Genomic DNA, 24984 nt, shown 5'->3' with positions numbered 1-24984 from the left:
ATGTCAACTGCAGCGCGGCAAAATCAACTGGTTAATAAAAACCTGTAACATATACAGTATTATCTTTGACATGTCAAATGCTGCAAAATCCCCTAAAAATTAATGGGCATCCCCCCCCACCCCCCTGCCCCCCAAACTTAGTGAAGGCATCAAAGTGTCCATAGCAAAATATCCCTAAACATACTGACCTTATCTAAAGTTCTACACCTAAATATTGCAATATCCTACTTGTGGCAGGTTTGTGGTTATGGCAACGGTGTAAGGGAATTTTCAGAGGTTAATCAAGTGTGTGTGTGTGTGTGTGTGTGTGTGTATCAGCATCTGTGCAGTACATTCTGTAGGTCCTCTGGTAGTGAGCTGATGATGGTCTGGATGAATCCTTCCAGCTTGTCCAGAACCCCGTCCTTCATTGAGAGCTGCTGTCTGCGAGCCTTCACCTGAAGCGATATATGCAGAATATCTGTGGCGACGCTGGTCTGGTACCTTTTTTTTCTGAGTGAAAGGCCATTTTTTTCAAGGAAAATATGAGAACTGTGACAACCGTGTTGGCTTACCAGCTTTTCTCTCAGTTTCAGAACCAGGTCAACAATTTCCACCTCAGACTTGTCTTTGGTCCAACCCAGCAGATCCTGCACATGGACATCAGCACAATAACATGACTACAACAACAACCAGGTTGTAAACCACCTTAGTATGAAAGAGGTACCAGCAGTGGGATCTGAGTGAACTTACGGCATCGCAGACGACCTCCAGATGAAGGCATTCTAGTTTCTGGGTCATCTCCCTGTGCCGAAGACGATACCAGCCGTCAAAGTTGGGTGACCTGAAGAATTTCCTGGAAAAGCCACGGGATGAAGACCAAAAACTCAAAATCAACACCAGTATAAAAAAAAAAGGTGGTTTGGACATTAAACACAGGTCAACATAGTGAATTTAGATTGGAGATGACAGCACCACTGATCCTCAATCATAGAGTTCAGGGAAGGCTTACCTGTACAGACCCATCCAATCTCCTTTGAGCACTGAGGTGAGCTGAGGGCCAGCATGTTCCAGAGTCCCCATGAACTCTTCCTGATTGAAGGGACGGATTTGAGGAGGAGTCTGGGAGGCAAAAAACACACATGACGTTAAATACACACAACCAAGACCGTTTTTTTTTTTGTTTTTTTTTACTGCAACACAGGATTCCAGCATTCACAAGCAGTTTAGCCTAATGTTACCGACCTTCCATGGAGTTACAGATCTCTGTAGTGGCATCAGGCTAGCCATATATCGCTCCTGAAAAAGAAAGAGGAGATAGTATCTGAGGAGCACGGTGCATTGCTGATGTAGTTTTAATAGGATGTCCTGCTGGATGAGGCAGTTGCAATTGTTTAGATATGTGGGGGGAAAAGGGATCGCACCAGCGGGATGATAAAGCTTTGAGTGAGCTCTAACAGATGTCTTCTCAAGATGGCAGTCTGTACCTCCGATGGTCTCTTTCTTTGGATACCCTACAGCCAAAGAAAAGGACACAGACTGACTGACTGATCATGGGTCTTTTCTGAATTTCGACCAGCTTTGAAGACAACTTACCTTGAGTAGCCTCTTGATAAGAACCTTATCTTTGTGCAGGAATGTTTTATATGCTGTGTAGATGCCTAACGGGAACAAGGGCAAGAAAAACCAGAATGACCTGGTGATATTCACACAAGGGTTGAATAGTGTGTCAGTCTCGCACCATGTTTCACCTGGTTTAGTGTCAAGTGTTTTCAGTTTGGCCAATTTCTTCACCTTGACCTGTTTTGGCATGTCCCCTGAAAGTAGATACACAGTTCAGAGTAATACCATGTTGCTAATATAATGGGTGGGACACAAGAAGGAGCTGAAAATGTCCTCTGTGATCGCACTCATCTTACCCCACATCTTGAGTTCTCCGAGGCGCACAATGTGGGGCCAACACTGAAAGGTCTTGATGAAGAAGGGGTTGGTGATGCCCAGGATCACGTTGGGCCTGAAAGCATGTGACAAAGGCAAAGAAAGATTCAAAAGGTAATGCCGAAGTGCTCCACTAAGTCATGAACAAATACGTTACGCCCTTGCTGTGGAGGGAGAATATCCTACTCACGGCGCTTGTGTCCTGGTGGTGTACTCTCTGAACTCACTATCGTGGATGGTGAAGTAGGGCCTGTAGTCACAGCAATACTTCAGTGGAGCAATTGAGCTAAAGGGAAGCAGAGTAGAAAGGTTTCAGAACAATGTGGTTCCAGGTATAAACCTTAGGTTAACAAAGCCCCACCACGGCACACTTCATGGGGTAATTTCACCAATATGTCAATTACCTTACTAGAGCCAGCACGGACTCCGAAGAAATGTCAGGAGACGGTGCCATCACAACCACGGGTTCCCCGAGCAACATCAGCTCCCAGAGCATCTGCAGGTGGATCAGGACCGACTGGAAACACCTGGGCAAAATCAGGGGGCACATTCTGATTTAAATGTACAAGATGGTTCTCACTGACTGCATTTCCCGAGTGACATGTATGATTTTTTTTCCAGTGCCACAGATTCACTCGTGCACTCAGCAGAACCCAGAATTCATGACTTACTTAAACAGGTCCAGCTCATGGATAGTGGGCAGCATCGTGGGGGCTGGCAGGAGATTCTGTGAGGGTGAGATATCTTTTATTCTAAAACATAATCTCAGTGTTATTGAAGAATAACCAGAATGCAAAACCCTGTATTGACACAAACCTCTTTCAGGGCCTGTTTCACTGGGCTTCCCCCTGGTTTGTCTGTCTTTGATGGGATTCTGACCTGGTGAGACGGTATCAGACTTTTTACTATAGTAACCAAGTGCTTGAAAACAGGTGACAAGAATACTTTAATTCCATATTGTCTATGGTTTCAAGGTGCTGTTGGGATAAGTTCTTGCACCTATTCATGTTGCTAGCATGTAAAATGTTAATATGTGGACCTCTTCTTACTTGTAAGACCACTCCCATCACAGGCAGGTTGAGGGTCAACCCTGGCACGGGTGAAGGCCACTGGTCAATTTCGTTACATACTGCAAAAGGTTAAAAAAAAAAGTCACACTAGAGGTCCCAAACTGAAGATACACCAACTGTTTCCATACCCAACACTCTTCCACAGAGTAATGCACATTTCTCTTCCAAGATATTTAATGACCTTGTCATATCTCATCTCACCTGCTTCTAGGCAAGGCTCCAACTTCTCAAAATACTCGGGGGCAATGATCTGCAGCAGGGTGTGGAAGAGGTGGATATAAGGTAGCCTGGATACTAGGACAAGGGACTACCGCAACAGGGGGGGAAAGGTGAAAATTACGTCAGTTGCAGTTACCACATCAGCAGTGCTCCATTTAGTCTGTCTCTGCTTTCAGTCTTTATTTCTGTACACTAGAGACAATGTGAGAATGGTTGACTGCACTGACGCTCACCTTCTGAAAATAGCCTCTTTTGACAGAGACGTCCTTGACTTGTCTGAAGTACACGTAACCATGGAAATGGGCCGGCTCTCGCTGAAAGATGGAGGTAGGGTGGGTGGGGAAGGAAGGAAGGGAGGGAGTGAAATCAGGTTAAATTCTTAAAAAGGTTACATATTCTCAGATGATTAGCGGTTAAAGCTGCTGTTTAAGTCACTGGAGGTCTGTTAGGAGAAGCCATTACATTTCATGAAGAAGAACATGACCAAATGATGCCTGTTTTTGCTTCCTCTTTTTATTTTTTGGGGGGGGGGTTTCTCCCCAATTGTACTTGGCCAATTACCCCACTCTTCCGAGCTGTCCCGGTCGCTGCTCCGACCCCGCTGCCGATCCGGGGAGGGCTGCAGACTACCACATGCCTCATGTGGAGTCACCAGCTGCTTCTTTTCACCTGACAGTGAGGCGTTTCGCCAGGGGGACGTAGCGCGTGGGAGGATCATGCCATTCTCCCCAGTTCCCCCTCCCCCCTGAACAGGCGCCCCGACCGACCAGAGGAGGTGCTAGTGCAGCGACCAGGGCACATACCCACATCCGACTTCCCACCCACAGACACGGCCAATCATGTCCTCAGGGACGCCCGACCAAGACAGAGGTAACACGGGGATTAGAACAGGCGATCCCTGTGTTGGTAGGCAACGGAATAGACTGCCATGCCACCCGCTCTGTTTTTGCTTTCTAATTAGGGGGATTTACATGGTCTTTGTTGTCTCCTTCATATATCAAAAGGTGCTACATAGTAGTTCTACCTGATTCTTGACCACTATCCTTCAGGAATGTGAAAAAACAACAAATCAAAAGCAACCAGGTCACACAAGGAAAAATAGCAAAATTGTGAATAGAACTTGTTTTTACAGTAGATATTGTCTGCTGTGCTTGCTACACTTGATTGCTAAGGATTGTGGGTATGAGGTGAGGCGTCAAATGACAAGAAAACAACTCAGACAGCCCAGCTCAGAATGAATGATGAATGCAAATGTAAGTTACGCTGCACAGCGAAGGTTATGTTCAGGCTGTCAGATCCAAATACCCCCCTTCACCAATGAGCTTTCTGGGGGGACAGTAACATCAGCGACACAGGTCGCACAGATAACATAGTCAACAAAGATGGACGTCAGTTTCACTTTCCAGTTGACAATTTCATTATTCTAATGAAATATTGCGTGTGTGTGTGTGTGCATGTATATATATTTATACACATACATACAGACAGACACACACAGACACACACACACACACACACACACACACACACACACACACACACACATATAGGGGCTCTGTGATGAACTGGCGACCTGTCCAAAGTGTCTCCCTGCCTTCCACCTAATGCCTGCTGGGACAGACTCCACCCTTGTGCAACGCTGAATTGGATTAAGCAGGTGTAGATGATGGATGCAGGGATATACGTAGAGGCCAGTACTGTTTCTTCCAGACAGTTTAAGCATAATACTCATTATGTTCGAATACTGCATCTCAACAACATCCTCGCTTTTTCTTTTTTTTTTTTAACTGTGTTTCATGTTTTTCATACTGTATAGAAGATACCTCATGGTTCAACAATAAGAATTACCCGATTGCCCGGGGCAAGTAAAATGCCACATTGGGCTAGTAAAAAAAAAGATAAAACATGTTTCAATCATTTTTTCCAATTATCGTCGTATCATACATTAAATTCTTGTTCTCTGGTACACAGTATAATAGCTCCTCCCCTTGCACACGTCAGAAAATATTGGCATGCGCCATTGGCCAATCAAGAATTGAGTAGGCTGGGCGCCCTGGTGGCATGGCGGTCTATTCCGTTGCCTACCAACACACTGGTTCGAATCCCCGTGTTACCTCCAGCTTGGTCAGGCGTCCCTACAGACACAATGGCCATGTCTGCGGGTGGGAAGCCGGATGTGGGTATGTGTCCTGGTCGCTGCACTAGAGTCTTCTCTGGTTGGTCGGGGGAACTGGGGGGGAATAGCGTGATCCTCCCATGTGCTACATCCCCGTGGTGAAACTACTCACTTTCAGGTGAAAACGAAGCGGCTGGCGACTCCACATGAATCAGAGGAGGCATGTGGTAGTCTGCAGCCGTCCCCAAATTGACAGAGGGAGTTGAGCAGCGACCGGGACGGCTCGGAAAATAGGGTAATTGGCCAAGTACAATTGGGGAGAAAAAGGGAGGGGGGGGGATTGAGGCTAGTCATGTGATGCATGACTGTCAGACTTGTCACTCACGAGAAAATGGCAGCAGATAACAAAAAATTTATGAACTGAAGCGCAAGAGAGTATTTCAATTATCCAGGAAACAGGAGTTTAGTTGGGTTGCATTAGAGGATGTGGGCGAAACTCCAAATATGTATTGCACAGTGTGCCAGAAGTTTGAGTGCAAGGCAGATAAAACAGGTGTCATTTTTCCCAAGGCACATCAAGTTTCCGAAAATTTGCCGCCAACCCCTCCTCTGGGGCCTTGCCAGTGCTTGTATGAAACATGAACGCTGAGGCAAGTCAGGCAGTTGCTAACCTGATCTCCACAGCGTGTCGTGCTTTAGAAAACACGCAGCCGTTCACTGCGAATGCCAGTGTGACGGCTCTTCAGCAGCAGAGCGGGATTGCCCCGGGTACGCAGCACCACACCCACATGGCTTGTCGAAAGCAAGTATCTATCTCATGTTACACTATTTATCATCCTGTCAATCAAACCTCACACTCGCTGTTCATTTTCTGTGGGTTTAGCATTTTGGGTTCTCCAGAAAAATATTTGTTAATGACCAAACTGATCTTATGTTATCATTCGACCACATCACAAACACGATAAGGTAATGGGCAATTAACAGCACCATATATACACGGTATTCACATCACCGAAAAAGTTGATTTTGTGTTTTGTCCACTGCTGAATATCAGAAAAATATTCTCTTGTATAAATACTGTCTTGTCATGTGCCCCCCTCATTTGTTGATGGATTATGGTTTTTCTTTTTCTTAATCATCTTTTTATTCAACTTTTTAATGTCTAAATGCCATACACACTCGTAACTTTTCCACAGCACAAAACGAATGAACAAACTTTACGTGAATAAGAATGGCCTGATCCCAGGACAAGGCTGTTCAGAGACTGTCTGCATCTCCTCATTTCTCCTGACAACTCAACAGAGATCTATTCCCTGCTGCAGGCACAGCCTCTCTTTGCCTTTGCGGCCTATATTGTGAATGCAACTTGTTGCAGCAACGCATGTCCTCGAAGGGCCTTAACAACAAACCATTCATATACCAATCCACACATAAATACCAATAAATTCCCTCCATCAGTTCTCCCTTGCCTCTCTGACCGACAAGATCACTTTTTGCCGTTATAATGTTAAGCGTTCTTTTTCTCATTATAATGTTCCCTAGAAGAAACACACTGTTTGAGATGAGCTATTTGCCGAGTGCTGTTAACAACTTTTTTCCTTTAAAAATGAACTCGCTCATAGCTCTATGCAGATAGCTGGGGTCAACAGAGATATGTGATATCGACTTTGAGTGACTGATTACCCAAAACCCATGACTACCGACATAAAGTTTTATTAAACTGGCTAAGGCAAAGATACCCTGATTTGCTGACTGCTGAAACTCCTTCATGACACATGCCCCTGGGGAGTGTGTGTGTGTGTGTGTGTGTGTACACGTTTAGGTATCCTTGTGTGGACATAGCAAAACCTGACAGCACGTACCTTGTGCAGACCTTTCAGAGGTCCGCACAAGGAAAAGGGTCTATTTTAGGGTTAGGAGTTGGTTTTAGGGTTACGGTTAGAATTAGGGTTAGGTTAAGGTTAGGGTAAGGGTTAGGGTTAGGCATGTAGTTTGTGTGGGTAAAGTTAGGGTTAAGGGCTAGGAAATGAACTTAGTCAATGAGGGGTCCGCACAAGGATAGTGAAACACGACTGTGTGTGTGTGTATTTTAGTGAATCATTTATTTTGTTCCAATCAGTAGCAGCAAAGAACTGCTTCTGATATTGACCAGTCACATAGTGTTTCAGGAAAGCCTTCATTTTCATCACTGACATTTTTAAGAGTTATCTCAGACAGGCCTCACCTGTAGTGTGACAGGGGCATCCCTATTGTAGGCATCTTCCCCAAACCAGGAGCCGCTGCGACCAACCGACTGACGCAGCCTGAAGCTGAACTTTGTGTCCCCGAGGCATCCTGCAAAAAAACACAAAGGCCAGTTGATCTCATCTGTAAGATAGTGACTGAGCTACACAATCACTTTGTTTTGCTGAGATTAGATATCAGCACTCACCGGAGTAAGAGTCAGGGAAGGAGAGATAGCAGATGCCAGTTTTCTGTGGGAAAATCGTAGGAGTCAAAATTACTACAATGTTATGTTAATCCTTAAATGACCCTTCACACCAGTAAATGGCTGTATTGGCAGGAAAGAAAAGAAAAGCGTTACCTCCTTCTCGGTAAGTTTCGCATCATGTGGATACACCAGCTGAAGCCATGTAAAAAGTAAACCAAATCAGCGCCAGATGATCATATACAGAAGAGAATCCCTTTATTTTCCAAACGGGACTATTTACAATCCAGTTTGAGGTAGATAAACAATGCAAATATATAGTTACAATAAATAAGTGAATTGTAATTACACTGATAAAATATATCAATACACACATTTACATTAAATTATTATTGAAATGTGTCTAACTACACTACTAATGTATTGCACTATTAATATACTGCATTAACACTATTACATTATACTACTTACTATACATTCAAATTATATTAACTTACTAATACTATATAAGAACGTGAAAACAATGAATGAAAATACATATGTATGATTATAGAACATTATTCAGGGTTAAGTCTGTTTTTTTTTTTTTACTATGCAGCTCTACCAACCAGCATCCATCCGGCAGCATCCCCCACCGTTTGCACCTGACATGCTAACATAGACGTGACGCTAGCGGCTAGCGGCGGTACCTCTATGGCCTGTCCGAGCTCTAGGTCGAACGTGACGACGCACACACATTCCAGCCAGGAGGAGAAACGGGCCCAGGGAGAGCGGCGACCCGCCGCGTCCACCGTCTCATCCGGGAGAGGTCCGGGGCCGTCGAACGGGTCCATCACAACTCCGGCATCCAATTCATAGTTGTCTCCTCCTTGTCTCCGTCGTCGTCAGCGATCGTTCTCTTCTTCCCTGGTTATATATGGTGGTTGCCGAACAACTTGCGGGCGCACTACCGCCACCAACTGACCAGGAGGACGAATAGGGGAACGATTACAGTCAAAGTTGAATCGGTTCATCGCAGGGAAGGCTGCGGTTTTTAGACTGAAGAGGTCACTTAGATGAGCGAGGAAACGTTTAAACTTTGTGTCCAGATGAGCGGATTCAACTTTATTTTGATTTTCTTACCTGGATTATGGAGCGTGCATAAAGACATTCTCAAAAAAGTTGAAATTAGTAACAACTACATTTAAATCCTCTTTATCATTGCTGTTGAATTTAGTAGCTGAAATAAGAAGTTAGAGTACGAACCCTTTAATGGTTTTCAAAATATTATTTTCAAATCATTGACCGCTCAATAATAATGCGTCTCTCTCTTCTCTACATTTTGAACACTTCATCACTTCCGCCCTTTCAACCAGCTGGTAATGATCTAATATCTCCCATTAGATGTGTCTTTGTAATTGAAAATATATGATTTAACTCAGTATGACCCATTCTCATTCTTGTTTTATTGATTTCCATGCAGCGTCCTAAACTGGGGGGTCTCACCCCTCTGTGAGGGCCTCTTGACGTGGCGACGGTGAACACGCCACAGCCCGCACGTGCGGAGGGTGGACGTTTGGATTCTATGGGATGCTATTTTTGTCAATACTAAATAAATACATAAATAAATACAGATATGAAATAAATCCTGAAATAAATTGACGAGGTAATACATATAGAAATATATAAATAAATGTAAATATAAATATATAAGTGAGTCAATAAATGAATAAATAAATAAATACCTTTTTATCTTATAAAAATGACACTTTTTATTTTAATATATCAGATGGAAATAAAAAGAGCTGGGAAATAAATGCGGCAACAGGAAATAAAAGTCGCCGAAAATAAATAAGTGTGGCATCAGGAAATAAAAGTCTCCAGAAATAAATAAATAAATAAATATGGAATTACAAAATAAAAGTCTCATGAAATAAATAAAAATGTCTTTTTTTCATTAAAAGGTGTGTATTTATTTATCTATTGACTCCCATATATTTACATTTACATGCATTTATATATTTCTACATGTATTACCTCATTACTTTTTTTCAGGATTTATTTCATATCTATATTTATTTATGTATGTATGTATGTATGTATGTATGTATGTATGTATGTATGTATGTATGTATGTATTTATTTATTTATTTATTTAATATTGACCAAAAAAATGGCGAACGAAAAGAAGTTATTTCGGATACACTGCGCATTGCAACGTATTGGGAGAAAACGTCAAAGAAATAATAAATACTGTGGCAAGTCGAGTCGAGTCGAGTCAATTTTATTTGTATAGCCCAATATCACAAATTACACATTTGCCTCAGCGGTGGGCTTTACGGCAACACGACATCCTGACCTTTGACCCTCTTATCGGATTCGCGCTACTCTTTCAAAAACGGCGTTATTTCTGTACGTTTCTTTTTATGAAAGCTTTTACAAATGTTTGATATTTGGTTTGTTCTTACTTGTTTGGTCTTACTCTTGTTTTTTTTGGGGTTTTTTTGCTTTTTTTTGTGAAGCACTTGTGGCATTTTTTTAGAAAAGTGCTGTATAAATAAGAGTATTGTTATTATTATTATTATTAATAATAATAATAACAGTATTATTGTTATATCATCATTATTATTATTATTTGCGTCAAAGCCATAACGCCACATCCGTGCCAATTTAAACTCCAACTCCCAAAGTGCAACGCAGTGGGGGGGGGGTTTTATAAGAGGGATGCACTGAGAGCGGTTTGTAGTTCATAAACCGGCTGGCACAGGCAGGCTGGACCTCCTCTCTCTCTTCCTCTTCTCTCTGCTTGTACCCTGAACAACAATGGCGTCATCCTCGGACCCGTGCTCCTTCTCCTCCTTCACCAAGTGCGTTACGAAGCATCTGAATGTCACCTACCATGTGGATTTTGACAGCCATGTTCTCCGGGGGAAGGTGGCCCTCACCGTCGAAGTCCTGGAGGATCGTTTGTCGTCTCTGGTACGGTACCGACCACCGCCGGGTCTGTATTAGCTATAGCCTAAAAAGCTCATCTATGCCCGTTGCGCAGCCCCACAGCGTAGTGCGGGTTTCTATACGCGGGGCTGCCCACACAGCCCACCTTGGCTGCACAACCAGCCGGTTGCTAAAAGAGAGGGTCAGCCCTGTCTAAAACCCGCTTTCCTAAACCAAACTCGGATATTAAATATGACGTTTGTGGTGCCATCTGTCTTGGACTTTGACGTCAAGTCTAAGTTCCAGCAGCAAGAAACGTGTGTGTGTGTGTGTGTGTGTGTGTGTGTGTGTGTGTGTGGACTTAGGTCAGGGTTTGACACGGTGAGAGTTCTCTCCCAGGTGCAGCTCAGATTTGTAAATTCTGATTGTTAGATTCATATCCATATATTTATTTATGGAATTGTTATGAAACGTTTGGGAAGATGACCAACCTGAAAATGACCCGTCTGAGTTTATCTGTGCGTCTGCCTCTCCCAGTTTGCCCAGTCATGGCACTGAGGCAGCCAGGATATGGAGGACATAAATCCAGGCTATAGCAGACATAAATCTGGGATATAGCAGACATAAATTTGGGATATAGAAGACATGAATCTGGGATATAGAAGACATACATTTGGGATATAGAAGACATAAATCTGGGATATAGCAGACATACATTTGGGCTATAGAAGACATGAATCTGGGATATAGAAGACATACATTTGGGATATAGAAGACATAAATCTGGGATATAGAAGACAAATTTGGGATATAGAAGACATAAATTTGGGATATAGCAGACGTTACTGGGGACGTGGAGTTGATTTGGGATAGATAGTGGATTGGTATAGTTTTTTTGACTGCACATATACATACAAAGTAAACATTGTCATTGTAAAAGAGAAAATAAATCATTCCGTTAGCACCTCATCGCTCGACCTCCGCAGCTGCTTTCGTCAGATGTGCGTCTTAAAACCCTCTCTCTATCTGTAATGTGGCTGAACGACATGACAAACACAGAGTTTCCCGTAAGAAAAAGAGCAATAACACGTCAACATTAAGAAATCGCAGTGAATTTGACAGTGGTCCATTATAATTTCTGGTAACCCAACAGTTGCCCCACTTCTGCTTCTGTCTCTTCGTCAATGTGTCTTCCTCCTCTCCCTCCCTCCCTCCTGTAGACGCTGGACACCAAAGATCTGAAGATATCCAAGGTGACGGCCAATGGACAGGAGGCACAGTTTGCCATGGGAGCCAAGCACAGCTTCATGGGGACCCCTCTGGAGATCACCCTGCCCTTCGACCTCTCCAGGTGACCTCGCTCTTCACCTCGCTCCCACATCTCATATCTCACACAGTGGCTAACTCCTCGGTTTGATGTACGGGTGATTTATTTTTATTTAAACCTGACCGGACGGGCGTCCGGGTAGTATAACGGTCTATACCCTTGCTTACCAACACAGGGACGGTGATCGAATCCCCGTGTTACCACCGGTTTGGTCAGGCGTCCCTACAGACACAATAGACGAGTTTCCTGTTTACAGACATTACTGGGTGTGCGCAGCCAGGGAGCAAAACCATTTTGGTAGCTCTCAAAAGATTATGAGATGCACAGAGCTACTACCAAAGCGGTTCAACAACGAAAATGTTGAACATTTTCCACCCATCCTTTTGGCGGTTTGTGCCATTTATTGCACAACAGCTGCATGTCACCTCTGCTGTATCTGAGCTCTAGCTCGGTTAAAATCTCTGCGCTGTAGCTGCTTTCTGCCCACTAGTTGTGTACGCATCTCTGTGATGACGTTGCATGGAAACCCTCCTATCGGCCGTGTCTGCGGGTGGGAAGCCGGATGCGGGTATGTGTCCTGGTCGCTGCACTAAGCGCCTCCTCTCATCGGTCAGGGCGCCTGTTCGGGGCGGAGGGGAACTGGGGAGAATAGCATGATCCTCCCACGCACTACGTCCCCCTGGTGAAACTCCTCACTGTCAGGTGAAAAGAAGCAGCTCCACATGTATGGGAGGAGGCATGTGGTAGTCTGTGGCCCTCCCCAGATCGGCAGAGGGGGTGGAGCAGCGGCCAGGACGGCTCGGAAGAGTGGGGTAATTGGCCAAGTCCCTGACTAGACACACAATGTAATTACTGTGTTTTGTGTGTGTGTGTGTGTGTGTGTGTGTGTGTGTGTGTGTGTGTGTGTGTGTGTGTGTGTGTGTGTGTGTGTGTGTTTTATCAGGGGGCAGCAGGTGATCGTAGAGGTGAGCTATCAAACCTCCCCAAATGCATCTGCCCTGCAGTGGCTTACACCTGAACAGACCGCGGGGAAGAAGCACCCTTACCTCTTCAGCCAGTGCCAGGTGATCTTCACTTGTACATCATATTTCACAGTGCATACACATCAGTACACACACACACACACACACACACACACATTTACTGCAGACTTGATGGTGATGGTTGGCTGGTTTTCTTTGGTATACGTGTTGAAACTGGACCGCCTGACTGAAGTCATCAGTGGTTTTCTGTTCTACTTTAATCCGGGTGGTGTTTTCTTGTTTCACCACCAACCTTCTCCCTCTTTTGTGTCATGTTATGCGTCCAAAGGTGCAGTTTTGAGCCGATAAGCTTTCCAGCAGGACCTTGACCTTTACCTGCTCTCACTAATAATAGGCCATGTGTGCGATGGTTTTATAATAGTAGCAGGTAATAATGTTTAGAGTCCTAGATACTGACCTCCTGTTGCAACTCCATCCAGGCCACTCACTGCAGGAGCATGGTCCCATGCCAGGACAGCCCCTCTGTGAAGCACACCTACTACGCTCAGGTAACACACACACCCTCATACACACACACACACTCAATGGAGAAACAAAGACAACCCTTTTTAAAGTGGGACGTGTGAAGTTGGTGTGATCGTATTATGTTGCATGGCTCCAGGTTTCTGTTCCCAAGGAGCTGGTGGCAGTGATGAGCGCCGTGCGTGACGGACACAAGGCTGACCCCCAGGACAGCAGCCGGATTATCTACCGCTTCAGACAACCAGTCAGTTTCTCTTCTTCCTCTGGCGGATGTGTGACATCACTCCGTAATATCTTGATTTTGTTTTAATCTGAGGTGTTTAAAGCAACACTAGTGACCCGGCAAGTGTTTTCTGTCATCTCTAACATCACATATTAACATCACATACGTGTTCGACAAGGATAAACACAATTTCATCTCCATCAACCTTATTTGTCCTTCTATCAGAATCATCGTTATTTGGCCATGTATGTTTGCACATATATGGAATTTGACTCCGGTTTTCGTGGCTCTCAGTGTACTTACATAGAATAACAGCACAACAATCTCCAGGAGTCTATACAAGGAATGGCTATATACAGGTACAACAGCGAGGCAGTGGTGCAGTGAATAAATATGTTAGCAGGTTACTTACACACATGAGGTAGGTGGACATGACAGAGTATACATGTATATGTACAATATACATGATACACAGTCTGCATAGATTTGTTATGACAATGTTAAGCGTTCCATCAGAGTGACTGCCCGTGGAAAGAAACTGTTTTTACATTTGGTCGTTCTGGGGTACAGTGCTCTGTAGCGCCTACCAGAGGGGAGGAGTTGGAACTTTTTTTTTTTTATTATTGCTTTATTGATCCCCGTGGGGAAATTCTTTCACTGCATTTAACCCGTCTTGGCTGTGTAGCTAGGAGCAGTGGGCAGCCGCCGTGCAGTGCCCGGGGACCAACTCCAGTTCGTCTTGCCATGCCTCGGTCAGGGGCACAGACAGGAGTACTAACCCTAACATGCATGTTTTTTTGATGGTGGGAGGAAACCGAAGCACCCGGAGAAAGCCCACGCAGACATGGGGAGAACATGCAAACTCCACACGGAAAGGACCTGGGAACAGGTTGTGACCAGGGCGTGATGGGTCTGCAGTGATGTTGCCTGCACGTTTCCTGAGTCTGGAGGTGTATAAATCCTGAATGGAGGGCAGGTTGGCACCAGTGATTTTCTCTGCAGTACTGACTTTCCGTTGTAGTCTGTCCCTGTCCTGTTTGGTGGCCGAACCAAACCAGACAGTGATGGGTGTGCAGAGAACAGACTGGATTACTACAGTGTAGAACTGAATCAGCAGTCCCTGAGGCAGGTTGAACTTCCTGAGCTGTCGAAGAAGGTACATCCTCTGCTGGGCTTTTTTGATGATTGTGTCTATGTTGGATGCCCACCTTAGGTTCTGGGAGATTGTGGAACCCAGAAATCTGTAGGTTTTCACCACAGACACCGTGCTGTTGATTATGGTGGGGGGGGGGCAGTGTTGGGGTGCTTCTCCCGAAGTCTACTGTCATCTCCACAGTTTTGAGCGTGTTCAGCTCCAGGTTTTTATGGCTTCACCAGAGGGCCAGCTGATCAACCTCGCGCCTATAGTCGGGTTTCCTGTTTACAAACATTACTGGGTGCATGCGCAGCCAGGGGGCAAAGCCGCTTTGGTAGCTCTCAAAAGATTATAAGACGCATAATCTTTTGAGAGCTACCAAAGCGGTTCAGCAATGAAAATGTTGAACATTTTCCACCCATCCTTTTGGCGGTTTGTGCAGTTTATTGCACAACCACTGCGCGTCATCTCTGCTGTATCTGAGCTCTATCTTGGTTAAAATCTCTGCGCTGTAGCTGCTTTCTGCCCCCTAGCTGCGTACGCATCTCTGTGATGATGTTGCATGGAAACCCTCCTATATGCAGACTCGTCACCATCCTGGATGAGGCCGATGATGGTTGTGTCGTCCGCAAACTTCAGGAGTTTAACAGACGGGTCTCCTGAGGTGCAGTCATTTGTGTAGAGCAGTGTTTCTCAACCCAGTCCTCAAGGACCCCCTATCCTGCAGATTTTCTTTGCAATCCTGAATAGGTACCTGTTTGTAGTTATTCAACCAATCAGCAATGAATGTCTGAGTTTGCACACCTTGCATAATTAAGTGCTATGAGATGACTGGTTGAGTAAGTATAAGCAGGGCTACCTATGTAGGGTTACAATGAAAATCTGCAGGATAGGGGTTCCTTTAGGACTGGGTTGAGAAACACTGGTGTAGAGGAAGTAGAGCAGAGGGGAGAGCACACATCCCTGCGGGGCGCCGGTGCTGATTGGGGTGCTGGATGTGATTTTCCCCAGCCTCACCTGCTGTCTCCTGTATGTCGGGAAGTTTATGATCCACTGGCAGATGGGGGCTGGTACAGTGAGCCGGGTGAGTTTGGAGTGGAGGATGTCTGGGGCGATGGTGTTGAACGCTGAACTGAAGTCCACAAACAGGACCCTTGTGTATGTCTCTGGGGAGTCGAGGTGTTGCAGGATGTAGTGCAGTCCTATGATAACTGCATCATCCACTGATCCGTTTGCCCAGTAGACAAACTGCTGGGGGTCGAGCAGGGGGCCTGTGATTTCCTTCAGGTAGGCCAGCAGCAGTCTCTCGAAGGATTTCATGACCACAGACGTTAGGGCAATGGGCCTGTAGTCATTTAATCCTGTGATACGGGGTTTCTTGGGGACCGGGATGGTAGTGGAGCTCTTGAAGCAGGAGGGGACTTCACACAGCTCCAGTGATCTGCTGAAGATCAGTGTGAAGATGGGGGCCAGCTGGTCAGCATAGACTTTAAGACAGGAGGGAGACAAGTCATCCAGACTTGGTGCCTTCCTGGTCTTCTGTTTCTGGAAGAGCTGACACACATCGTCTTCACAGATCCTGAGTGCAGGTGTATGTGTGTGTGTGTGGGGGGGGGGAGTGGCTGGCAGGGGGTGCAGTTGGCTGTGTGATATGGCTGGAGATGGTGAGGGGTATGAGAGTGGGCTTATCAAACCTGCAGTAAAACCTGTTCAGTTCGTCGGCCAGTTGATGGTTCTCGGCGGGGGGGGGGGGGTGTCTCCTGTAGTTGGTAATGTCCTGCTGGCCTCTCCACACAGATGCAGGATAGTTAGCGTAAAACCTGTTTTTCAGCTTTTCAGTGTAGCCCCTGTTGGCTACTCTGATCCCCTTTGCCAGAGTGTTTCTGGCTTGGTTGTAGAGGATCCTGTCTCCGTTCCTGAAGGCCTCTTCCTTGGCCTGACGGAGCTGCCTGAGTTTTGCTGTGAACCAGGGCTTATTGTTACTGAAGGTGTGGAAAGTTTTGGTGGGCACACATGTCCTCACAAAAGCTGATGTAAGATGTCACAGTGTCAGTAAGTTCGTCCAGGTCTGTAGGTGCAGCCTCAAAAACTCTCCATTCAGTGCAGTCAAAGCAGGCAGGCTTGTCCTTACCTTCTGATCTTTGTCCTCCACTCCCCCCCACCCCCACCCCCCAGGTGCCTATGCCTTCTTATCTTATTGCCATCGTCGCTGGAGCACTAGAGAGCAGGTGAATATCACAGTTTCTTTATTCATCTTGGGAGTTGGCTCAAGTCCACTACATTAGCTAATAAGTGAATTTTGGGTAACACTTTAGTATGGGGAACGTAGTCACCATTAATTAGATGCTTATTAGCATGCAAATTAGCAACATATTGGCTCTTAATTGGTCATTATTACGTACTCATTAATGCCTTATTGGCCTTATTATACAACCAGTAAGCCATTAACTATGAGTTTTCCCTCTATAACCTCAGAATTATTGCTTATTAGTAGTACCATCTCAATATGCTTTGCTTAGTATGGACTTTATAAGGTGGTAGTACCACAAGAAGAGTTATTCTCCCTTACTAACACTTATGAATATGGTCTGTTCTTACATAACAAAACACAAAACTACAAGTGTCAATAGTGTTAAATTGCTGTAAATTAAGTTTTTGTTACTTAGAATATGTTCCCCATACTAAAGTGATATCTTGATCATTACTAATTCACTAGTAATTAAGTTTTTTTATGTTCCCCATACTAAAGTGTTACCGAATTTTGTCTCTCTTCACAAGAGAGATTGGGCCAAGGTCCCGCGTCTGGTCTGAGAAGGAGTTTGTGGACAGCGCAGCTTTTGAGTTCTCCGAGGTGAGTCTCTTTCTCCACCAACAATGACAATGAACTCTGTTGTGTTTCTTGAGGATGCACAGCCGGCACTGTCTGTGTCCCGTGCGTTTGTCCCCCTCAGACAGAGACCATGTTGAAGACGGCGGAGGACCTGGCGGGGCCGTACGTGTGGGGCCAGTATGACATCCTGGTGCTGCCGCCCTCCTTCCCCTACGGAGGCATGGAGAACCCCTGCCTCACCTTCGCCACCCCTACCCTGCTCGTAAGGGACATACACAGAACACACCAAAAAACACTCCATACCCTAACTGGCAGTCTACATATTTTGGCTGCTTGATACGTTTTTTTCAATAAGTCCATCATTTCCTTGTCTTGCAGGCTGGGGACCGGTCTCTGTCAAATGTATGTAGATATATTTCCTATATCGTCCATGCATGGTGTTGGTGCATATATGAATATCTATCTATCTATCTATCTATCTATCTATCTATCTATCTATCTATCTATCTATCTATCTATCTATCTATCTATCTATCTATCTATCTATCTATCTATCTATCTATCTATCGAGAGAGAGAGAGAGAGAGAGAGAGAGAGAGAGAGAGAGAGAGAGAGAGAGAGAGAGAGAGAGAGAGAGAGAGAGAGAGAGAGAGAGAGAGAGAGAGAGAGAGAGATCTATATATATATATATATACACACACATATATATAATATACATGCATACATACATTTCTATATCTGTATATAATGTGTGTATACATACACACATATAGTTGATAACTCTGTTGTACCTCTTGACAGGTTATTGCCCATGAGATCTCCCACAGTTGGACCGGTAACCTGGTGACTAATAAGACCTGGGAACACTTCTGGTACGTTCAGTGAAAACATGGCACTGCATTTCCATGAAAGTGTTTTGACGACGGTATTCTCTTCGCAGAGGTAATTCTGATTTCGACATTTTGGCACCAGGTTGAATGAGGGCCACACCGTCTATCTGGAGCGGATGATTGGCAGGTGCATGGAGAGTGAGCAGTTCAGGCAGTTTAAAGCAATGGGAGGCTGGAAGGAACTACAGGATTCGGTAAGGCCCTGTATGCAGACTCGCTCAGCTTTCCCGACACTGTGTTTATATGTGCATGGCGTGTGTCTTTAAGTTTGTCCTGAACCTCCTGACACTTGCTACCCTTGTTGTCCAGATTAACACCTTCGGTGCCGATAATGCCTTGACCAACCTAGTGCCCAACCTGCACGAGGTGAATCCCGATGACGCCTTCTCCTCTGTGCCCTATGAGAAGGGCTTCGCTCTGCTCTACCACCTGGAGCAGCTCATGGGTGGTCCAGGTAAGATGAAGGTTTTATGTAAAAGCTTTGAAAATGATGAAAAACGGGTTTCTGCGGACATTCAAGACAATGTACTTACTGAGTTTGGTCGGTAATGGGCTGTGTGGTTGTTTTTCCAGAGGTGTTCATGGGTTTTGTCAAGTCTTACATCCAGCTGTTCGCCTACAGCAGTGTCACCACAGAGGAGTGGAAGAACTACCTGTTCACCTACTTCAGAGACAAGGTCACCAACACTATGGCTCGCTCGTGTGTGCTTCTCAATAAGACATCCCAGTGTTCTCACATTTACTGACAGTAATACTGGACGCGTTTCAAAACGTTAAGGAAAAAATAACCGGGGCGTCCGGGTGGCGTGGCGGTCTATTCCGTTGCCTACCAACACGGGTATCGGCGGTTCGAGTCCCCGTGTTACCTCTGGCTTGGTCGGGCGTCCCTACAGACACAATTGGCCGTGTCTGCGGGTGGGAAGCCGGATGTTGGGTATGTGTCCTGGTCGCTGCACTAGCACCTCCTCTGGTCGGTCCGGGCGCCGGTTCAGGGGGGGGAGGGGGAACTGGGAGTAATAGTGTGATCCTCCCACGACCTACATCCCCCTGGTGAAACTCCTCACTGTCAGGTGAAAAGAAGTGGCTGTGGCTTCACATGTATCGGAGGAGACATGTGGTAGTCTGCAGCCCTCCCCGGATCGGCAGAGGGGGTGGAGCAGTGACCGGGATGGCTCGGAAGAGGGGGGTAATTGGCTGGGTACAATTGGGGAGTAAAAGGGGGGAATCCCCCCCCCTCCAAAAAAAAACAAAAGAAAAAATAACCTTTGTTGTTATCTTAGGTTGACATTCTGGAAAAAGTGGACTGGAATGCCTGGATGAACACTCCCGGGATGCCTCCTGTCAAACCACAGTGAGTGCACTGTATGGATCCCACCCTGTCTTCTGCCAAATCACCTTGTCAAGTCTGTTGTCATCATTTTAATTGTTATATCCATTCATGTCCGGTCTTTTTTGCAAACTTCTCGTCCTAGGTATGACACGACCTTGGCGGATGCATGCATTGCTCTGTGCCAGAGATGGGTGAAGGTAAGGTCCACGGCGGGGAATTGGACAGTTACGACGTCCTGACAGTCGGATACAATGTTGCTTCTCTCTTGGTATTTATATCTTCTACTTTCAGGCCAAAGACGGTGATTTGGGGGGTTTCAAGGAAGCGGATGTGAAGATTCTCTCCTCCCACCAGCTCATTGAGTTCCTGTCCCTCCTTCTTCAGGAGGTAAAACCCACGTTGTTCAAAAGGTCGCCATGTTTTTTTGCCGTAGATCATGTAGATCTGCTGTTGTCCCCGAATACCCAGTGGGGGAAAAACTTTCTAAGTTATAAGGAAATGACCAGCATGATTAACTGCAGCTATTCCTCCAGGAAGCCCTCCCCTTGGGCCATGTGAGGAAGATGCAGCAAGTGTACAAATTCAACGACTGTACAAACGCAGAGATCCGTTTCAGGTGAGCTCCGCTTGAAACCGTCTGTGCAATCGGTGTTAATTTTGTTGATGGGAGCAATGACTGAAAAAAGCTTGTCCGTGTCCTCGTTTCCTTGACAAAAATGAGGCCATAACAAAATCAAAGCCGACCTTCGTTTCTACCCGGGTTCAAGACAAACTAGTGGTAAGGCACGATCGAACCTGTGTTCATCAGTAACACGATGAAAATGAGATGATAATGAAATCAAAACTCACCTTTGTGAGGATGTCCGGGTAGCGTGGCAGTCTGTTCTGTTGCCTACCAACACGGGGATCGCCGGTTTGAATCCCCATGTTACCTCTGGCTTGGTCGGGCGTTCCTACAGACACAATTGGCCGTGTCTGTGGGTGGGGAGTCGGATGTGGGTATGTGTCCTGGTCACTGCACTAGGTCACTTGGACCAGGACCCACGTCATGATGAACATACCTGTGTGTGTGTGTGTGTGTGTGTGTGTGTGTGTGTGTGGCTCCCTAAGGTGGCTGCGGCTGTGTGTGAAGTCCAGATCGGAGGAGGCTGTTCCCTTGGCATTGAAGATGGCAACAGATCAGGGAAGGATGAAGTTCACACGCCCTCTCTTCAGGTACTTCAGTTCTGCTGTGCAGCAGAAAACACCTGACAGAACTGCATACACACAGGTATCCCGGTCTATTCCGTTGCCTACCAGCACGGGGATCGCCAGTTCAAATCCCCGTGTGGCCTCCGGCTTGGTCGGGCGTCCCTACAGACACAGTTGACCGTGTCTGCGGGTGGGAAGCCGGATGTGGGTATGTGTCCTGGTTGCTGCACTAGCACCTCCTCTGGTTGCTCGGGGTGCCTGTCAGGGATGGGGGGGGACTGGGGAGGAATAATGTGATCCTCCCATGCGCTACGTCCCCCTGGTGAAACTCCTCACTGTCAGGTGAAAAGAAGCGGCTGGCGACTCCACATGTGTGGGAGGAGGCATGTGGTAGTCTGCAGCCCTCCCTGGATCAGCAGAGGGGGTGGAGCAGCGAACGGGACGGCTCGGAAGAGTGGGATAATTGGCCGGGGTACGATTGGAGAGAAAAAAAAAGGGGGGGGGGAATCCACAAAAAAAAAAAACAAGAACTGCATACACTTCCAGTTATGATTCCACCGTTGAGAACCAGGGAAATCCATCCCACGTCCCTGACTCTTTTCTCCTTTCAGAGAGGTGTACAATTTTGACAAGTACCGTGAGGAGACCGTGCGTACATTCCTGGCCCACAGGGCCACCATGCACCCGGTGACGGCCGACCTGGTGGCCAAAGACCTGAAAGTGGATTCAAACCAGAGCACGAGCTTGTAAATCCGCTCCGCCAGGGCACGAGGGGGTCCGAAAACCCTACGATGCTTCTACAAGCACTACCGACGAATCAAAATCACTTAGTCGTTTCCCTTCCTTTTTTATCCTCGTTTTCTCTACTTGGCAAGGCAGGGGGGATGTATTGCTAACTGGACTCTCGGTTTAATTTTTAATTTGTTCTGAGTTTTTGTGTACATCGGAAATCTATGCATCTCAGGGCAAAGAGCAGACTTGCTGGTTTTACAAGGGAATAAAGGTTCTGTCTGGAGCATGTGTGTGCTAATGAAACCCGGTCCTGAGTCTGAATGAAGGCTGTTGAGCTTCTTTTCTTAATCACATTATCATCTCAGTACAACTCCAACTGTTTAGTCATCCACAAAATATGTGCATTTCTGATCAAAGGTGCACCTTTTTCACATTTTCAGAAAAATGTTACGGTTATACTGAGATTTCAATATCTGTTAAATACTATAAACCAAATGAGGGATTTTACATCCGAAACTCGTCAGTTTTTCTTTTCTTAACCACGTATTTGTCAGATTGAGATTGGAGGCAAAAGTAGAATGGAGTGGGCGTCTGGTAACCTATTCCGACACGGGGATCGCCGGTTTGAATCTCCGCGTTATCTCCAGGTTGATCGTGCGTCCCTACAGACACCGTGGGGAAGCCGGATGTGGGGATGTGTCCTGGTCGCTGCACTAGCGCCTCCTCTGGTTGGTCGGGGGGGGGGCTGTTCAGGGGGGAGGGGGAACTGGGGGGAATAGTGTGATCCTCCCACGCGCTACGTCCTCCCCCCCGGCGAAATGCCTCACTGTCAGGTGAAAAGAAGTATCGGAGGAGCCATGTATTGTGCTGCAGGCTTTGAGTTGCATTATTTGAGCCTGAAGATCAGCATCCTGCCCCCTGCGGTCATCAGTGGCAGCGGGGGGAGCGTCATCAGGATCTGAGACGTGGTTAATCTTAAATCACTTGATTTTAAAAGTGGGTACCATCAACTAGAGGTGGAGCCATCTGACCGGCCCAGGGCAGCGTTTACCACCCGCTTTGGTGCGTGGCAATTTCGGAGAATGCCGCAGGGCCTTGCCAATTCACCAGCAACATTTCAACGGACTGTGGAGAAAGTAATGACTGGATTAAACCTTCAGGAAGTTATTACTTTTCTCGATGACGTAATAGTCTCTTCAGACTCGCTAGAGGAACACGAAGAGAGACGAGAGCGAGGAGACATGGCATATTTGGTGTCAAAGTGAAAGCGAAACCTGCGCCAACGGATATGGGAACATTGTGGACACGAAGTCGACAAAAGAGGTGAAACACAGTCAAAAAACACAGGCGAGATTTGATATTTTCTCCAGTCGCACGAGGCGGAAGTGTCATTTCATTTAGTACGATTATGTTTAGAACAAGAAAAGTTCAGTTGAATGGTTGAGAAATAAAAACGCCATGTACCGGTAAGCGGCTACACGCAAGTCTCATGTTCCACTCGGGAGCGGCGGCGGCTGAGTCAAGTGCGACACCTAGTGGTCAAGTTCGGTACACCAGCTCCGTCCGGCGTTTAATATCAAACCGGTTTGAACATTTTTAAATCGGCCCGATGCACGTTGGTGACACAAATGTATCTGGCTGACCCTGTCCTACGTCACTTAGAGGTGTTGGAACGCCCCCGCGATCCTTTATAAGGTGTGATCTGTATCGAGGGTGAAATCTCAGGCAAGCGAAACCGGCATTTGACCCCAGCAACTCAAGGAGAACATCATGTTGGAGAAAACTGGGCCCATCAGGTACTCTCCCGGTCTGTTTTGAGAGCCGGCGTCCGGAGGAAGTCTCTCAGACTTTGTTCAGAGGCTGAACCGACATAACCAAACACACTTACTGAGGTCATGAGTGCAGTTTTAACAAGTGACCCCTTCAGTCTCAACTGACTGAGCCGTCTCATAATGACGATAGCATTACTTGGGCTGTATTATAAACGCAACCAACCGACCCCCCCCCCCCCCCACTGATATTGAAGTGTTTTAGGAAAGACAAAGAAGCGAATGTAAATTATTTATTATACAACATATAAAGTCAAAGAAACAAAAGTCGTGGGAAAAAAAACAGCTGTGTGCCTTGTGACATAAAATACATTAAATCAAAGTAGTAACATTTTGCAAATTACACCTCTCACATTAGTAGGGATGAGTGAAAGGGTCTCCTCCAAAGGCTCATCAAGCACTGAGTCGGGGGGCACCAGTTTTGGGGGGGGTTTGGCATCTATAAGTGGTGGGGCGGTCACCTTCCTTCCTTCCTTGGTTAGGGTCGGCAGGACACAGGAGATGAAATGTGGCGGCAAGGCAGTTGGGCGATAAGGCTTCAGTAGAGAGGGGGTGGGGGGCATGGAGTCGATAGGAGGAGGAGGAGGAGGAGTGGAGGAGCTTAGGCCCAGTGGAGGCCCAGGCCTCGGGACAGCATGATGGTCTCCAGGTCCCTGTCCTCCTGGCGCTCCTGCAGACGCTGCTCCTCCAGCAGGCCCACGAGTGCATCTCTCTGCTCCACCACCTCCAGCATCTCCTCCAGGATCAGGCGCTCCTCCGCCAACTCCGCCTCCCCTTTCAAATGGTCTGAAAACAGACAGTGGTGGAGACTAAAAACACATGATCTCACATGTAACCATGCGGTACTTTTATTAGTAAGTGTGCACGTGTGTGTGTGTGTGTGTGTGCCATACCATCCACAGCCATCCTCTCTCGCAAGTCTTGCTGAAGGCGACTCTGCCTGTCTTCCAGCTCCAGCTCTCGCGCACTGAGGGGGTGTTGTGACAGACAGTTTTGTGGCGCATTAGTCTAGATCAGGGGTGCCTACAATTTTTTGACTCGTGAGCTACTTTTAAAATGACCAGGTCAAAATGATCTACTCATATTAGAAATAATAATAAAAATACTCAATACATGTTTTACATATGTATGAACATTTATATGCAGTGTGTGTATTTATATACATGTTGTGTTACATATACAGTATTGCAATGGATTTGCATTTATATTGAACCTTACACAGGCAATAATCATACCAAGCATTTGCTACTACACTATGTTGAAATTGCATCACTGCACGAACCTTTACAGCTGTGGTAAATAGATTTGTGATCTCTACCTCTCTACTCT

The 24984-nt window shown here is 46.1% G+C and overlaps 3 protein-coding genes across 3 annotated transcripts in view; 1 reads left to right on the top strand and 2 right to left on the bottom strand.

Moving 5' to 3' along the window:
- Positions 1-148: 148 nt before the first annotated feature.
- dennd6b (DENN/MADD domain containing 6B) lies at positions 149-8605 on the bottom strand. Its single transcript, XM_056277442.1, has 20 exons — positions 8440-8605; positions 7907-7945; positions 7754-7796; positions 7547-7656; positions 3440-3520; positions 3189-3294; positions 2967-3046; positions 2734-2796; positions 2589-2644; positions 2322-2444; positions 2108-2203; positions 1899-1993; positions 1731-1796; positions 1576-1640; positions 1404-1493; positions 1225-1278; positions 992-1101; positions 733-835; positions 555-629; positions 149-437 (listed from the first exon to the last, which is right to left on the bottom strand). The coding sequence occupies exons 1-20, from the start codon at positions 8581-8583 to the stop codon at positions 315-317; spliced, it is 1722 nt and encodes a 573-aa protein (XP_056133417.1). The 5' UTR covers positions 8584-8605; the 3' UTR covers positions 149-314.
- Positions 8606-10470: 1865 nt separating this feature from the next.
- lta4h (leukotriene A4 hydrolase) lies at positions 10471-22321 on the top strand. The gene is made up of 19 exons (XM_056276379.1): positions 10471-10708; positions 11884-12014; positions 12934-13054; positions 13453-13521; positions 13635-13739; positions 17029-17081; positions 17632-17704; positions 17805-17945; positions 18062-18085; positions 18485-18555; positions 18656-18767; positions 18883-19027; positions 19147-19250; positions 19854-19924; positions 20046-20100; positions 20195-20290; positions 20437-20519; positions 21014-21118; positions 21706-22321. The coding sequence occupies exons 1-19, from the start codon at positions 10553-10555 to the stop codon at positions 21842-21844; spliced, it is 1854 nt and encodes a 617-aa protein (XP_056132354.1). The 5' UTR covers positions 10471-10552; the 3' UTR covers positions 21845-22321.
- Positions 22322-24070: 1749 nt separating this feature from the next.
- Positions 24071-24984, bottom strand: part of LOC130109724 (protein-methionine sulfoxide oxidase mical3b-like) — a 38614-nt gene continuing 37700 nt past the window's right edge. Inside the window, exons 33-34 of the mRNA XM_056276715.1 lie at positions 24549-24622; positions 24071-24441 (exon numbers count right to left, since the gene is read on the bottom strand). Of these exons, the coding sequence (XP_056132690.1) occupies positions 24257-24441; positions 24549-24622 (259 nt within the window). The 3' untranslated portion in view covers positions 24071-24256. The remainder of the gene's footprint in view (positions 24442-24548; positions 24623-24984) is intronic.

The sequence above is a fragment of the Lampris incognitus genome, chromosome 3 (genome assembly GCF_029633865.1).
Source record: "Lampris incognitus isolate fLamInc1 chromosome 3, fLamInc1.hap2, whole genome shotgun sequence".
Taxonomy (NCBI): Eukaryota; Metazoa; Chordata; class Actinopteri; order Lampriformes; family Lampridae; genus Lampris; species Lampris incognitus.
Note: the sequence above shows the minus strand (reverse complement) of the source record. Positions and strands in the feature narration are given on the sequence as shown.